Genomic DNA, 17,001 nt, shown 5'->3' on the forward strand with positions numbered 1-17,001 from the left:
TATGGCAAAGAAAAACCAGTTGTAAACATTCAAATACCTGTACCCAAACTCCCTGGAAAACATCCATGCTTCAGCTGCTACACAGGACCTGTCTGGTCAGCACTGGCAATTACCTGGAATTATATGTAGACAATTCTTCCTCAACACTTTTAGCCTCTTGCCTACTTGAAAACGAGGTGAAAACCACCCAGCCTTGAGACTCTGGACAGACAAATGTTCCAGGAGAAAGAACCTGGACTCTCATCCTGGTTTGGACACACGGGTATCTCATCATTTGGATACACAGGAATCACACAGGTATGCAGTGGGTTTAACTCATTTTAGGAAAATATCTTAACAATTCTTTTTTATTGGCAAAGAAACGCCTAGAAAAATTGTTACAGTTATATTCTGAGAGCTTCTTTTCCTTTCAGAGGCTAGTCAGTTCAAGGGGAGAAAGAATACAGGGTGAGTATATACTTGGAAGTTTTCTTCCTTCTTCTGGATTCACTGGGAATGCTAAGAGGAAATTCAGAAAAACATACTTTTCAACTGAAATCATACCAGAAATTAACTTTTATGTGTTGCTCTGGCCACCTAGTGCATGTTGTAGGCATCTTCTAGTACAGTCTGTGTGAGATCTACACATAACAGAAATGGTGTAGGCTATTGAGAAGTTAGAACTTTATATAAATCACTTTATGAGCCAGCAGATAGATCTGAATGCACAGGTGGTGAGTGAGAAATGAATAAGCAGAAGGCCTGGGAACAGTGCCTAGTGAATTTTGGGAAGGCACTCTCAAGCACGTCTGAGTTTTCACTTGCATCCTCCATGCATGAGGCTAGAGCCTGTCCTTATGTGAAATTCAGTATCTCAGTGCCAGGATTACGCTCAAGCCCAGACATATCAGGTTTTTTGAGGAAGGCCATAAACAGGGACAGAAGCTTGAAGTAATCCTGCAGTGATGCAAACTCACTGCCGTGCTGCTGGCAGGAAGGCAATTGGTCTCATTATCTGCATCTTCAGCAAGTTTATGAGGACACCAAATTTCATAAAGTGGTAGCTGGTGGAGAAGGACCCTGCAATCCCAGGGACCTTAGCAATGTGGAAAAACGAGACAAAAAAACCTTATGAAGTTCAGGACAGACAAACTTTAAGTCCTGTATCTTGGATGGAGCAACTCCATGCAGAGAGACATGGTCTGACTCTCCAGAGATCAGCTCTGCACAAAATGTCCCAGTAGCCCCACTGGACATGAGCCAGCAGCACACCCTTGCAGCAACAAGCCTAACCATGGAACAAGATGTACAACAGGCATGTCAGCAAAGCACTTGTAAAGATACTCTCTTATTACACACTCATTTGAAAAACTGAGTTTTGTGCTCCCAGTAAAAAGAAGCACTAACAAACTGGAGAATCTAGGAGAGGGGTATTTAGATGGTTGGAGGCTGGTGCACATGACACACAGGGACAGAGACAACCAGATTTGTTTAGCTCAAGAGGCTGAGAGTAAAACACAAGCTGCTGTCCCCAGCAAAGGTTAGAAAGTAGATGAAGCTAGAGCCCTCCCAGCAATGCAGAGCAAAAGGACAAGAGGCAATCACTGCACGGTCCAACAAAGGAATTCTGATTGGATATAACAAACAATATCTTCACCAGAGTGGTTAAGCACAGAGATGGGTACCCAGAGAAACCCTTTCTTTCGAGATTCTCAAAATGCAATTGCAGAAGGCCCTCAGCAACCTGATCAAGCCTTGATGATTGCTGGCTCTAAGCAGGGAGCTGGATTAAAGACATACACAATTCTTACTAAAGTACATTTTTTCATGGCTGTCTAGTGTTAAGAGCTGGTTTCAGTATGAATTTCAATTTCATAGAAAATGTTGGGATTTGCAACTACTTTTCATTGTAGTTTCAATCAAACAAAAAAAATTTACTTTGATATTAAAGCAAGTTAAGAATGTTAATTTTTAAAAGATATTTAATATTACATTTAATTAATTTTATCCATTGATTACTTTTTGAAGTAAAAAGAGGAATATGGAAACAAAAATGGAACAAAATTAGAAAGTGAGGTCTACCAAACCCCACAACTGCACCAAGTTCAGATTCACACTGAATTACAATAGTTTGGTCCTTTACAACTTTCTGTGCAGTTGTATCACGCAGTTATGTTTCCTCCCTCACAGATGTCTCCCTGAGGTGAGGAACACATATGTTCTCCTTCACTGATTGTAACAAATGCCACACTCCAACTGCATGGCGCTTTCATGTAAGTCGGGAGTAACATTACTTACCAGCCAATCTTGGGAATTTACGGCAACATTGCTTTGGGTTCTGTTCATATTCCCTTACCAGAAAAACAACCAAGACAGTAGCTAATAAACTGGAAGGTCTCACACAATAGCGTTTGATAATTAAGCGATGTTGGGAATGCAGCCCCTCTGAAACCAGAGCATAGTAACCACAAATTTATTTCTGATTTTGGAAGCATTTCACTCAATGTCTAACCTCTGCAGAATGTATAAGCCTATTTTCTATCTCTCTGTGGTATCTGAGAAGAAAACCAGGTCAGTGTACTTACTCAGTGATAAATGTATGAACAAAAAAAAAAAATCACACTAAACTAGCTGGAATTTCACTTTTTTCACCTTTTAAGACAAGAAGCTCTTTCAAGAAAGCAGTGCATGGGAAGTTTCGGTTAGTTCTATTTTATGAAATAATATTGTAACTTCAAAGAATTTCTGAATTTTGGTTTGGTCAAAAAGTCACAGATACTATTTGGAGAGGCAGCCATGTGAAAAATCACTCAAAATAAGAAAAAAGGATAATTATTTGCAACCTGCTGCCACATGTGGGATAGCAGTATCAAATCTCTGGTGATACACATCTGAACTTGAATTTTTGATTAAGTAAAATGGGTTTGTCCTGCTCATTATTGTTACTGCCTGGCATGTTTCTGCAGAGCATTATCCTACTACATGGCACAATTCAGTACCTTTGGAGGTCTCCAGAGAAAAAGAGATAAATAGAGCACAGAAGGAAGAAGAGAAGATAACAATACATGTCAGGGGTGAGGTATACTCAGTAACTTCACACCTGCTCTTGCTTAGCTTGCCTTTCCTTTCAGCAACTTCTGAAATCATAGCAGAAATCACAAACGTTGTTTCCTCTCAATAAAAAAACACCTATAAGGTAGAGCCCCCCCCCCCTCAGAAATCTTAAGCTGAGAATCATTATTCTTAGTATATTATTACCAACTCCAAGCCTCGAAAAGTCTTCCATGAAACACACTTATATAAACAGCTAATATGAAGATGTCAATGCAGCCTTATCACCAAAGCAGGAAGTATACAACCAGTTAGACCTTGAAGTAATCCCTTTCTCCAGAAAAAAAAACAAAACCAAAAACTACCAGAAAGAGCATGTGTGTGCATGTGTTGAGCAGTAGAGCTTGCTTCTAAGCAGATGGCAAAAGCAAAAGCAAATCTGAAACACCAGAACTAATGAAGCCCATATACCTACAGATCAATAGCTCGTGGGTATCGACTTTAGTGTGCAAATACGTCAAGTGCAAAGGTTAAAGTTTTCCTGTCATAAAGGCATTAAAGAAGTCTCTCTTCCCCTTTTATTCCTGGGTAACAAGTTAAAAGCGCAAGGCTTTTGCACAGCAGGAGCTTTGACCATCTCCTTTTTCTATCAGTTACCTATTCCATCCAACCCCAAAGGACATTGTCTTTTAGCTTCTAAGTCACTGTTAAATTAGACTGAACCTGCTCACATACTCAGATTTATTGTTGGGGTGGGGTGGGGGGAGAAGAAAACCTTAAGAAAGATGAACTCATGCACAAAAGAATCATCTCCTTATAAAACCCCTTCTTCAGCTGAGGGATAATGGAGTCTGAAGTTGCTACTACTTTAAGTCAAGGACAAAAGGTTCTATTAGTTTACCATCTCTTCTATGGAAACACAAGTTCTTCCAGATATCTTGAATCTTTATTGTAAAGAAGGCAAAGTAAAGATCTTTGAGGATTTAAGAGCCTTCTGCAGCACCTAAGTAAAGATATTTACAACAGTCAGCTCAGTCAAGCTCGTTTTTCAATCACATACCAGTAGGCATTAAAATCCAAAGTCTTACTAATTCCTAGTCACCTGATACAAAGCTTTTAAAATGACTGTCCTTTCTTCTTTTCTAACTATTACTGAAAGACTAGTTTTCTGTATCACAGATTAGCTACTGTTTATCAGTATGGCTATAATTTATTCACCCAGGCCAAACGGAATTTCATTCATTATTAGCCAAAATTCTGGTAAGTCTTTGTAACCTGCATTTCTTTATCTGTACCTCTCTGGAGCTGAAGTTTGATAAACATCAGTTGCAAGACTCCACTACAACTCGTGAACATGAAACACTCAGAATATAAGCATGAATATCCAACACATTCATACTAATAATTTAAATAATCACAACTTGGAAGCATACAATAGAGAAATCTGGGTTTTAATTAAGTAAAAGGAAAATAAAACTACAGATGTTTCAGCTAGCTGAATCCAACTTAAGTTTCACCAGAGGTACGCTGAGACAAAATATAAAGCCGAGCAAGGGTGCAAAGTAATTTGTGCAAAATGAGAGACATTAGCCTCTTTTGACACTGTATACAAAAATCCATTATAAAGGCCATTCTAGAAAAAAAATTATTTAAAATATTTAAATACGGACATCACTGTCAAAATAGTCAGCATTTTTATACTCAGTTGAACTAAATGTATTAAAATGTATTAAAAATTTATCAAAAGGTTGTACAGCAAAAGGTCTTCCCCCCATCACTTTTACAAGGTCATCATCAATTCTGGTCTTTAGAAGCAGAAGGACACCAAAAGAGCAAAAATATGGAAGGCTTTAAATGGAAATATTTGATGTAAGAAAACAGCTTCTAGGGACTGGAAGGGTTTAAAAGAAAATTGTTTCCTGCTGTATTAGAAAACAGTCAAACAGTATATTAGAAAACATATTAAAAAAGAGGTTACTTACTTTGTTATTACTGTTATTATCTTTACACTAGAGTATTCCTTTTCCTTTGAGCACCACAAATTAGCTCAGCAGAGTCTGTTCACATGGTGAGCAGAACAACTGACCTGCATTTGGTCTTCTCCTTACATTTTCTTGCCTTAAAATGAAACTGCTGACTGTACAGAATTTATTTTCTTGCTAAGCAAAGCATTTAAGTGAGGGATCACGTTCTGAAGTGGTGAACTACCCCCCCTACTTACTTTCCTTGTGTTTTAACTTCCCTTCCATATGCATAGAGGTAAATGATTTATGGATCCTTTTCCCTTTGATATATGATTTATTTGTATCAGTTTCCACCAATTTAGTCTTCTGCTACACCACTGCCTTTGAGTCCCCAAAATTCCCTGCTCCCCAACTTCCAAACCTCTAAAAACACCTTCCTACTATTACACTTTCTGTAACTTTCAGTTACTGCTCCAAGTTTTCTATCTTTCCCTTCACATTTACATTTTAGGTGCTATGGCATTAGCACAGCTCAAAACAATTACCTCTATAGCCCTGAGACCACATTACTCATTCTTGTTTTTGTTCTGAACAGTTTGGTCTTTTCTGAAGTAATATACTAATTTAAGAATTGCTTTGAGGAAGGTGGTAACAGAAGTGCTTCTACAACACGCATTTAGAACTTCTGTCAAGGTTGCAAGAATATTGCAAGAATTCTAACTAAGAATATTGTTTTCCCATAACAAGCTGATATTCAACCAGGACTCAACATGAACAGCAGGCTAAACATATTAGCAGTGAGAAATGCTAAAGCACAAATATGTAGATACCTTTAAAAAGAGAAGGAAGAGCTGTGGGACTGTTCAAAAGGAAAATACTGAACATCCAGTAGTAAACTGGAGTGATTATCTGAAGAAACAGTTAGCTGTATCTCTGCCTATTTGCATGTCCTGTTATTTGAAATGCAGTCATTGCTTTTCAAGCCTCCCATTCAATTTAATTCTCCTTGAAAGAGTCTGGACCTGCAGTCACTCAATCACAGAATATCCTAAGTTGGAAGGGACCCACAGGGACCATGGAAGTCAAACTCCTGGCCCTGCCCAGGACAGCCCTAAGTACGGCACCATGTAACTGAGGGTGAAAAACGTCTTTGACAGCCATGCAATTACTCTTTCTAAAATCAGTTAGGTACCAGTTCATGTTGTTCCTCAAGTGCAGCTCCAAAAAAAAACAAACACATAACTTTTATGTATAACAAGCACTAAGTTTAACTTGCATTTAGAAAATAAATTAAATAACTCCAGCTATTCTTCTGGAGTTAAAAGAAGAACATGTCCATCTCAGCACTGGTACCTCAGTTTTATTTCAACAAGGACCTTTGTTACCTTCTAACATTTGTCAACCCAATTTTGTCTCTTTTATCCACAAAAAAACATCTTCTAGCATAAAATTATATAGCAATGTATAGTTTGGAAGAATCTGGTTTGAACTGTTAAAGAGTATTTACTCAGAAATATGATTATTTATGAAAACCACTAGTAAAATGTGTTAGTGGTGGTACACTGGAAAAGGAAAAAATACAGTTAAGACTGTTTCTATTTCCATATACAACTTTTATTGCAATACCTGTATTCTAAGCGTACAGATACAAATATAAAATGACCCATGACAGGCTTTAAAGCTGCCCAAGTAGCAAACTGAGAAATTAATTCGGTATTATAGCCAAAGTTGACAGGACTTCAACAGGTGATAGGAAGCTTCCCCAGTCTCTCTCCAAGAACAATCAGGATCCACCATAGTTTTGGTCCAAGATGTATGCTTTATGTTGGCAGCTGAGTCTAGGAACGAGTGTATTTACCCCAGATGTGCAGCATAAACACAGAAGCAATAAAAAGAAGACTCATGACCAAAACTGGAACAGGTCCACTAAAAATAAAGAGAAAATGCATTAACATAAAAAAGAAGTCTGTCTTGCCCATTATCAGCCATGTGAGCTCATCAGTTCATAAGAAACTGTACAAGAAAACTCTTCTTCCCTTCCCACAGAAATACTTTAAGGCACATAGAAATGAGATAGCCACCTTTATCAAAAACTGCTGCTGCTGCCACTGTTTTAAAAGACAGTTCTATACACCCTAAATGCTACATAAAAAAAATACAACAAACCCTCCCTCCCCCCCCTTGTAAAAAAAGCCATTAAATGTTCATTATTATTCATCACTGCTTCCACAGTCTCTGGAAAAGTATCCTCTGTGTTTACAACTCAGATAGCTAACTGAGTAAAGATGCAGTCCTATATAAAAAAAAACAACAGAGTCCTCTAGCGGCTACTAAAATTTTGGCAAAAAATTCTCATTAGCTGTTTTATTTTAGAGGTTTTGTTTCATTTGAAAACAATGGCAGCAGTGGGTGAGAGACGGGGACTTCTGCTTTCTTGAAAAACACAGACAAAGTGGCAAAGCTACAACATTAAATCTTTACCTAAAATGATTAAATTATTTTTTTCCCTTCTTACTTCCATATATTGTTTAAAAATTGCATAGTAATGTTTTTAAAAAAACAATTTAATCTTAGGGTGCACATTGATAGCTTCAATCAGCTGTTTGATGCTGTTCTAAGATGCAGCAACAGTTACATGAATAGACACACTCAACACTCCTTCATACCACTCACTTCACACAATCTCATTTTTGGTTTTCAACATGCTATTGGGAAATCTCTTATCCAGCCTGTGTTTCCCTCCAGGGTACTGTTTATAAGCATGTAAATGCTACCAGAATACAAATTTTAAAAAAAAGGAAACTGAAAAGGGATTCAAAGAGCTTACTGACATATTTTTCTATGAGATCATGATCCACATACTTGAAATGATCACAACTGTAATCTTATATTGAGTTTTAAAACTCAGTTATTATCTATCATACTCAGACTTATTTGGGCATGGAGAATCCTGAACACAGACATAAAGCACTTAGCAAATAAACTAATAACAAAATAAACAAAGTCCACATACATGGGGACTACACGAGCAACCCCTTCAAGAGGTATCTTTTACTAAGCAACAGAATGTAATTCTCAAACCCTAGCATTTTATATATATAAATAAATATATTTATTTTACAGTTTTATTTATTTACTTATATATATATATACACACACATGTAAGTTTACAGCCTACATAAAATAAATCATAATTTATAGTCCTTACACTTTATCTGAATTATTATTTAATTGATTTGAGCCTCCAGTAGTAGGAACAGGTAAGCTGCTCTGCCAAAGGCACACAGGAACAAAGCAGCCCCACTAATCAGAACAGAACTACATGGAAATAAACAGTGGGGACTGATTGTGTGTTCAGTGGTTTTTTAACATGAAGATGACATTGGACTCCTAGAGAAAAATCAACTCTCCAATACTGATACAGATATCTCATTTCCTCCAGTCCCAAAGAAAATCTGTTGAGACCCTGCAATTCTCCTCCACACACCTGCATCTTCTCAAGCCACCACAAATAAATAAATGGATTCAGACACCTCTAAAAATTTGGTACTCTGCATTCTCAGAATGTCTTTCATAAGGCTGCATATCATACCACAAGCTCAATTTGACTTTCTATCCACAGGAAAGCAGCTTATAGCTCCTTAAGCAGGAAAGCCCAAGACAAGATACAGGAACCACAGGTACCAAGTGACCCAAAAAGATGAAAAAGTTTGGGTTTAGTTTTCTTTTTCAAAGCATGTAATCTCCAAGCTTCAAGGAGAAAAATATCATATCCCCTCTCTGCCAAATCCTCCACAACTCCCTTTCACTAACAGCTGTTTTTTAAGGCATTCACATCTTGAAGTATCTTGTAATGCAAACAAAGAATCTTTCCTGAGGGAAACCAACTTGCCTATTCAATGGATTTATTACTCTGGATATTGAATAGATACAAAAATATCCAAAGCATCAGTCTAATTCCGCACAATATAAAATATATAAACTTTTTTATCTAGAGCGAAATTCCCTTCATTGCAGCTAGTATGAATTAACCTGTTCTCAGATGGTTTTATGTATTTTTTCATAGTAATTTAGAGATATTGCATTTTAAACAGTAGGAAAAAAACACCAAAAAAGCCCACCCACCAGCACTACCAGGCTAAGCTTTCCCATTGCTTTGTGCAGTATTGATCACAACCATTTCTAAAAACAACTTCAGCTGAAGCACTCACTGAGGCAATCACAAACCGTTGATAGCCCATTCTCACTTTAAATCCTACTAAACAGGGCAGAGATAATAACAATTGGTTGCTATGGAAAAAAAATTGAAGAAAAATACCTAAAAAGCTGTAAGCAAAAAAGTTGCTACCACACCATGGCTCAGAAAATGTTACATCTAGTGTGGGATGCTTTGTAAAACCAACTCACTTTTATAGCTTTGATTCTTTCATTAAAAGCCTGACCACACAGTTACCCAAAGTAGCTTCCAAATAAACCATTCCCAGTGCTCCAAAACCTTAAAATCAGGAACCACTGTGTCACAACATAAGTAGATGGGAAAATCTGTTTACTGATCTGCTTGCACTGAAGATGAGAACAACTGAGTGGCCATTCAGCATCAAAAGTGAAATCAAATGATTCACAAGGAAACTTAGCAAAATTGTTAAAGTGTATCACAAGTCTACTAAAAAAATCACAATGCCCTTCTGGTTGTTTGGTTGTTGTTAGTTTTGTTTGTTTGTCTGTTTGGTGAAATTCATTTTTTAAATTGAACTTCAGTCAATCAAACAACAGATAAAACAGGCGCCCAGCCTATCTGCATAGATTTGCTCTTGAACACTATTGCTGCTCATTGTCTTTTCTTTGCCTTGTCTCCTTTCTGGACTCAGAATGGAGTAAGCAAGGCAGAACAACACAGCTTTGGTGGTTTGCTGGATACAGTTTGTTTTCTAAAGTTTCAAGTACATACGAAAATCAAAACATGTAAAACAACTTCAAAGGAAGGATTACTCCCAGAACTATCACTAAGTAGCCTATAACCATGCCCTTCCCCAAATGTGCAGCTAGCAGTAGCCCTCTTGAAGAGCTCCAAATGAAAATATTAATGGATTTGAGAAAAAAAAAACAAGCAACAGGGTCAGTCCTGAGCATCTCAAGACTTTCCAATCCAGTAAGAACAAGAGCTCGTGAACTGTAATTCTACAATAAGCACAAATTTCCACTCAGGATGTAACTTGGCATGCACTCATCAGCTCAAATACGCCTTCCACTTCTGTTACCCAAGTATTAGGCTTCAAAGTTTGTTGGGAAAGTCATCTGAATGGCTCAAAGTGGTCAAAAGAGTAAAAACTTAGGCTCTCTCTATAGTGTAAGGGACATTACTAGGTATTTGACTATAATCTTGGAACATTCACCTTGTGAAAATGGAGATATACAAGGTATTGGCATGCTATTTGCTAGGCAAGTTCAGCTAAAGTAATTTATCTACAGCTTTTCAAGACAAACACCTGATGCAAGCATATGGTTTATCAGTGATATTGTATTTTCAAGGGGTGCACAGGATCATAACATAGCTATTATAAGACAAAACTCAAAATTTTTACTTAAAAGAGAATGAAAACATACACACAGATGCTTTAACTCATTGAGACAAGTGATCTTTCTCAGCTTCAAAGTGATTGCTCACAGCCTTCAAAGACCACATAGGGTAAGCTTTGACAATTACAAAACACAACTCCTACCTACCTTTTTAAAACCACTTTAACTTTAGAAACTCCTTCTCCAGGGTCACAGATTAAATATGTCATTCCAACCATCAACTCAGCAAGTTTTCCCGTGCACCCCAGAACACTGACAGATTGCTATTAATTCAAAGACTGCAAAACAATGTAGGCAGGAGAACTCAGCAGCCCTCAAGCTTGCCACCACCCATTCACCCAACTTACACTTTGAGCCCCGGCGAGTCCTCCGTGTAGAACCGCCACATCCCACCAGTCCCTGTGGACGTGGCACGGCCTGCACTCCTTGTCCCACAGCTGGCATTTTTCCTTTAAGGGGTGACAGAAGACAACAAAGACCAAACAACACGTTAGTACTCCACCAGCTTCTAGGACCAAGCAGCCCAGGAGACCACAGAAACAATACACTTCACAGAATCAATCAGGTTGGGAAAAACCTCTAAGACCATCAAGTCCAACCAATGACCCAACACCACCGTGTCAACTAGATCATGGCACTGAGTGCCACATCCAATCTTTTCTTAAATACCTACAGGGACACAGTAGGTATTTATATTTTACACCGCCTCCCTCGGCAGCCCATTGCAATGTTTAATCGCCTCTTCCTCCTGATGTCCAAGCTAAACAACCCCTGGCGCAGCTTAAGACTTGTGCTCTCCTATCCTGTCACTAGTTGCCCGGGAGAAGACACAGCCCCTCACCTGGCTACACCCTCCTTTCAGGTGGTTGCAGAGAACCATAAGGTCACCCCTGAGCCTCCTTTTCTCCAGGCTAAACACCCCCAGCTCCCGCAGCCCCTCCCCATAGCACTAGCGCCGCAGACCCTTCCGCAGCAGCGTTGCCCTTCTCCGGACTGGCATCAGCCTGTGCTGTCCCGTCGGAGAGGGCACCAGGCCGGCGAGCAGAGCGCACCGGGGCCAGGAGCTGTTCCCGCAGGGGCGGCGGGCACCCACCTCTGCCGGACGGTGGATCCCGCGGCGCGGGGAGCCACAGCCTTGCTGGGGGAGCGGCCGGAGGAGCCGACGCTGGTGGCGCTGGGGTTGGGCCCGGGCTGCGGAGAGAGGAGAGAAGCGGGAGGGGGTGAGAGGCGGCGGGCACCGCCGGCGGGGCAGGGGCGCCCCAGCCGCCCCCCGCCTGGGGCAGCCCCTCACCATGGCGGCGGCGCTGCTGGGGCTCGGCGGTCTCACACACGCTCCGCTACAGCCGCTCCGGCCACGTCCCCGTCCGCATCAGGCTCCGCCCCACGCCGCGCATCCCGGGGCCTCGCGGCTTCCCCGGATAATGCCTGAGCAGCAGCAGCGCCTTGTCCCGGTACCCATGGATACAGGGATACGTTCCGCGACCGCTGCCCCCTGTGACGCCTCGGTCGCGCCCGCTCCTTGCTCAGCGGCCGGGCCGGCGCGGGCAAGGAGCGGCGAGCGGCGCGTCGGGCAGCAGCGGGGCCGCCCGCCGGGCGGGGCGGGCAGGAAGGCCCGGGAGGAAGGGAAGCAAGGCTGACGTGTCCCACTGAGTGGCCGGGCTGCGCATGCGACCCGCGGCAGCGGTCATGGAGGAGGCGGAGGAGGCGGGAGGAGCGGGCCCGTCCGTGCTGTTCCTGCACCCGGACCTGGGCCTGGGCGGCGCGGAGCGGCTGGTGGTGGACGCGGCGCTGGCGCTGCGGGCGCGGGGCTGCCGGGTGCAGATCTGGACGGCGCACTACGACCCCGGGCGCTGCTTCGCGGAGACGCGCGGGCTGGCGGTGCGGCGGGCGGGCGGCTGGCTCCCGCGCAGCCTGTGCGGCCGCGGGCACGCCCTGTGCGCCGCCCTGCGCATGGCCTTCGTGGCGCTCTACGTGCTGCTGCTCAGCGGAGAGACCTTCGACGCCTTCGTGTGCGACCAGGTGTGGGCATCGGCACGGGCACGGGCACGGGCATGGGCATGGGCATGGGGACGGGAGCGCCGCTGCCGCTGGCCCGACTGGAGGCAGGGATGCCCCAGTCGGGGCTGCTCTTCGCAAAATCACCGAATTGTTAGGGTTGGAAGGGGCGTCTAGTGATCATCTAGTCCAAATCCCCTGCCAAAGCAAGGTCTCCTACAGCAGGTTTGGAATGTCTCCAGAGAGGGAGGCCCCAGGACTTCCTTGGGCGTCCTTTTCCAATGCTTTGCTACCCTCAAAGTAAAGAAGTTCTTCATGTGGATGTAGAATTTCTTGTGTCTTAGTTTAATGAGGAGCCACTGCTCCTCATCCTGTCAGTGGGCATCACTGGCAGCATCCTCTTGAGATGAGGTCCACCCTTAGGATATTTATATGAATTAATCATCTCCCAGTCTTCTCTTCTTTAGACTAAACTAGCCTGGTTCCTGCAGTTTCTCATAAGAGACATGCTCCAGAACCCTGGAGTATCAAATCCCGACAAAATTGGATTCATTATCTGGTGTGCAACAAGCCAATAATGGCACACTCAAGGGAGAGACATCAATTGTTCATTTCAGAGCTGTGCAAGCCTGGCTGTTCCACCATGTTCCACAAATTAAGAACACCCCATCAGGCTTTCTGTGCCATCTTTTATACACAGAAATTCAGAGTTAGTAACATTCAAAGTGCAGCCCCTCATAATACTATGATTGGTTAATAGTCTACAGAGAAGGGCAGTGGAGGTGGGTCTGGAGCTCAAGTCTTATGACAGGTGGCTGAGGGAGCTGGGATGTTTAGCTGGGAGAAAAGGAGGTTCAGGGGGACCTTATCGCCCTCTATAACTGCCTGAAAAGATGTTCTGGCAGGGGGGGATTGGTCTTCTTGAGAGCTAGTGACAGGATGAAAGAACATAGTCTTAAGCTGCACCAGGGGAGACTTAGCTTGGACATAAGGAACAATTTCTTCAGAGAGGGTGATTATACATTGAAATGGACTGCCCAAGGAGGTGATGGAGTCACTGGCCTTTGATATATTTAAGGAAAGACTGGATGTGGCCCTTTATGTCATGGTCTAGTTGACACAGTGTTGTTGGGTCATCAGTGGGACTCAGCGATCTCTTTTCCAACCCAATTGATTCTGTGATTCTATGCAAGTTACATGTCCCCAGTTAACTTCTACATTTGCTTGGAGAAATGGTCTTCACCTGAGCAAGGGTTTTTCTGACCTGTAGGTGTGGTTTTTAGTGTTATAATGAACATAGTTTAGCTATAGGATACATGGACCTTGAGTATTTTGCAAAGTTAGCAATGTATACATAGACAGAAATCAACGTCTTGATTTACTACATCTTTAAGACTTGTTAGTTCCAGGAAGTTGTTGACTAAGGGATGCTAGCTGCTGACAGTTCACTGATGAGGTCTCCTTGCTTGCTGATTAGGCTTGAAAGTGTACAAAGATCTTACATCAAAGAATGTCCTGACTTTAGATAATCTTGACCCATTCCACATTTTGCAATTTAAGTCTTACATTCTGGGGCAGCTGGAGGGAGAGGATGCCACGGCTGCTTGACTCAGCTCCCAGCACCCCTGGTAGTGGCAGAAGCAGGTGCTTGGAGAAGTCCTGGGGCTTGATGGGGAGCTGGGAGAAATTATAGGGCCACAGGAGGTCGTGGATGAGGGAGTACAACTTGATGTGCTTGTGTGGGGGAGAGGGAGAAGGCACTTGGCTTGCAAAGCAGCGGCTCTCAGCATGGCTTTGAAATCACATGTGCACACTGGTGGCACTGACACAAACAATTAACCTCTCCTCTTGTCCCATCTCTCTGGTTGCACTAGGTGTCTGCCTGCATTCCTGTGCTTAGACTGGCCAGAACCCGTAAGAAGGTTTTGTTTTACTGCCACTTTCCCGATCAGCTCCTGACCAAGAGGGAATCCTTCCTGAAGCGCCTCTACCGACTGCCGCTCGACTGGCTGGAGGAGTACACCACTGGCATGGCAGACTGCATCGTTGTGAACAGCAAGTTCACTGCCAAGGTGTTCAAAGACACATTTAAGTCCCTGTCACACATAAAACCAGATGTCCTCTACCCATCGCTCAACATCAGGAGCTTTGAAGAAATTGTTCCTGCAGACATAGCTGATCTGATACCAAAAAAGAAGAAGTTCTTGTTTCTTTCCATTAATAGGTATGAGAGAAAAAAGAATCTGGCGTTGGCTCTCGAAGCTTTGCACGAACTTCAAGGGAGACTTGATTCCCATGAGTGGGATGAAGTTCACCTGGTTATGGCAGGTGGTTATGATAAGCGAGTTCTGGAAAACGTGGAGCACTATGAAGAGCTGAGGAGACTCGCGGCCAAACTTGATGTTAATGACCATGTGACTTTTCTGAGATCATTCTCAGATGAACAGAAAATCTCTCTTCTTAGTAACTCTGTGTGTGTGCTTTATACACCAAGCAATGAACATTTTGGCATTGTCCCTTTGGAGGCAATGTATATGAGATGTCCAGTTATAGCAGTTAATTCAGGTGGTCCTTTAGAATCAATCTCACATAATGTTACAGGATTTTTGTGTGATCCTCTGCCAATGCAATTCGCTGATGCCATGGAAAAAATTGTGAGAAATCCCCTCTTAAAGGACATAATGGGAGCAGCTGGGAGAGTGAGAGTTATGGAAAAATTTTCTTCAGAAGCTTTCTCAGAACAGCTGTACCAATACATACGCAGACTAACAGAATAAAATTCTATTCCTATGTTATAGTTTACAACATTGTGTCTCTCATTTGTGTAGGGGACCAGTATTCATTGTGACTAATGAAGAATTTGGGATATCTGAATGTCCTTGTTTTGCTTCTTTTGCTGCCTTATGTCACTTGACACACAGAAGGAGCAAAACATGTCCCACTGTGTCATTAGAAGGTTAAAATTTTCATGTGGTAGACTGACCTGCCATTGCAGGAGTTTGTTTGTGTACTGTGCCTTGGCAAAATGCAGTTGAATGGCAGTAAGTTACTGCAGGAAAATGACTGCATTTTTATTTAATACCAAATGGAATGGCTGATTCAACTTACAAAATTTGGATTTGTCCAGATAAGACACACACAGCCTTATTTTTATGTATTTAAAATGGTCATCTGTAATTTGTAAGTAAGAAAGGGCTGTCTTAGCTGAAGTATGGAGAGAAGCGCACAGTCCAACTAACTGCATGTTGGAAAAAAAAAAACTGCATGGGGAAAACCCCAGCAGTGTTAGAATTATGAATGGTATGGTTTTTAAATGACTGAGCATAACTCTGCTTGTCCAGTTGCATTGTGTAGTCACACTGGGTGTCAGAAAAGCATACAAGTGTGTGAGCAGGAGGAAGTGAGGCTAGAATAACACCAAGGATATCACACTACCTCAGGCAAAAAGGGTAGTGCTGAAAGCTATGTTTGTTCGTTACCTGCAATGCTTGAGGAGGTAATTTTACTTTGGGAATTTCTGTAGGTTTGTAGATAATTAAACTATTTTCTCTATATTTAACATTTCATTCTAAATGACAGCACACTTTTAAAAAACGTCTTAATCTAGACCAGGCAATGAAGACATTTTATTTTGCCTAATTTAGTGGCAACTTTATGTTTTCCTAATGCAGTGAATGCACACGGGACAGTACTGTGATATTTTTTTCCCAGTCTGGTCAGGGGAAAGGAATATAATTTTTGTTCATCTATCTCTCTTCTAGTGCATACTTATTAGTTGATGGTTCTGTTTGTTATAACACACATAAGATCCAGTGAAATCCAGTGTTACCTATAAAATACAATTTGCAGTGTGGTATGAAATACAATTTGTGGTCTGAATTCTGCAATTTCTATGTAAGGTAGTCTCAGGCATTTCCACACTAGTTCTTCACAGCAGAGAGACCATTCTTTTTGTTGCTTAGGACCAGAACCCACGTCTCAGCATACTTATAAGGCTTTTATTTGAAGTAAAACAAACAAAAATCAAAGTCTGTCTTTGTCTTTAATCAAGAAGTTGGAATACTCTAAATTTTGTTTGTTATGGAGTGAGAGCAGATGGTCTCACAGGCCCTGTTTCCTACATATCTATTCAGTCAGAATTTAGGCAACCCTAAGTCTATATTCTTGCAAACCTGTTCCTTCATTTCTACTCCATTCCCACCCTTAAAAGCTTTCCTAAATCTTTGTGGAAGTTTTTCATCATGGGTGTGGCAGTGGATGACTGAAGGACCAGAGGAGACAGTGAAGACTATCTGTGGTCAGATTAACACCCTCAAGACATGTTTGGCCTCAGTTTTAAGTTCCCTTTAAAAGGTACAAGGTGGTTGGGGCCAATTCCTGTGCTTGCTTAGTGTGTGTTACATTCTCCTCTCTCAGTTGTGCTGGGGTTAACCTG

At 41.9% G+C, this 17,001-nt stretch overlaps 2 protein-coding genes across 2 annotated transcripts; one reads left to right on the top strand and one right to left on the bottom strand.

Annotated features, from left to right (window-relative positions):
• Nucleotides 1–6,586: 6,586 nt before the first annotated feature.
• Nucleotides 6,587–12,016, bottom strand: SEC61B (SEC61 translocon subunit beta). The gene is made up of 4 exons (XM_074547283.1): nucleotides 11,863–12,016; nucleotides 11,665–11,762; nucleotides 10,919–11,020; nucleotides 6,587–6,920 (listed from the first exon to the last, which is right to left on the bottom strand). Exons 1-4 carry the CDS (start codon nucleotides 11,863–11,865, stop codon nucleotides 6,833–6,835), a joined length of 291 nt encoding a protein of 96 aa, XP_074403384.1. The 5' UTR covers nucleotides 11,866–12,016; the 3' UTR covers nucleotides 6,587–6,832.
• Nucleotides 12,017–12,051: 35 nt separating this feature from the next.
• On the top strand, nucleotides 12,052–16,591 carry ALG2 (ALG2 alpha-1,3/1,6-mannosyltransferase). The gene is made up of 2 exons (XM_074547273.1): nucleotides 12,052–12,590; nucleotides 14,441–16,591. Exons 1-2 carry the CDS (start codon nucleotides 12,237–12,239, stop codon nucleotides 15,341–15,343), a joined length of 1,257 nt encoding a protein of 418 aa, XP_074403374.1. The 5' UTR covers nucleotides 12,052–12,236; the 3' UTR covers nucleotides 15,344–16,591.
• Nucleotides 16,592–17,001: the final 410 nt, after the last annotated feature.

This window comes from Zonotrichia albicollis, chromosome 1 (genome assembly GCF_047830755.1).
Source record: "Zonotrichia albicollis isolate bZonAlb1 chromosome 1, bZonAlb1.hap1, whole genome shotgun sequence".
NCBI lineage: Eukaryota > Metazoa > Chordata > Aves > Passeriformes > Passerellidae > Zonotrichia > Zonotrichia albicollis.

Coding starts and splice junctions, on each gene's coding strand:
- SEC61B (XM_074547283.1), bottom strand. Junction 11,021..11,664: donor GGATCCACCGTCCGGCAGAG/GTGGGTGCCCGC, acceptor CACCCCTTAAAG/GAAAAATGCCAGCTGTGGGA. Junction 6,921..10,918: donor GACTCGCCGGGGCTCAAAGT/GTAAGTTGGGTG, acceptor CTTTATTTTTAG/TGGACCTGTTCCAGTTTTGG.
- ALG2 (XM_074547273.1), top strand. CDS start 12,237: ATGCGACCCGCGGCAGCGGTCATGGAGGAGGCGGAGGAGGCGGGAGGA. Junction 12,591..14,440: donor ACGCCTTCGTGTGCGACCAG/GTGTGGGCATCG, acceptor TGGTTGCACTAG/GTGTCTGCCTGCATTCCTGT.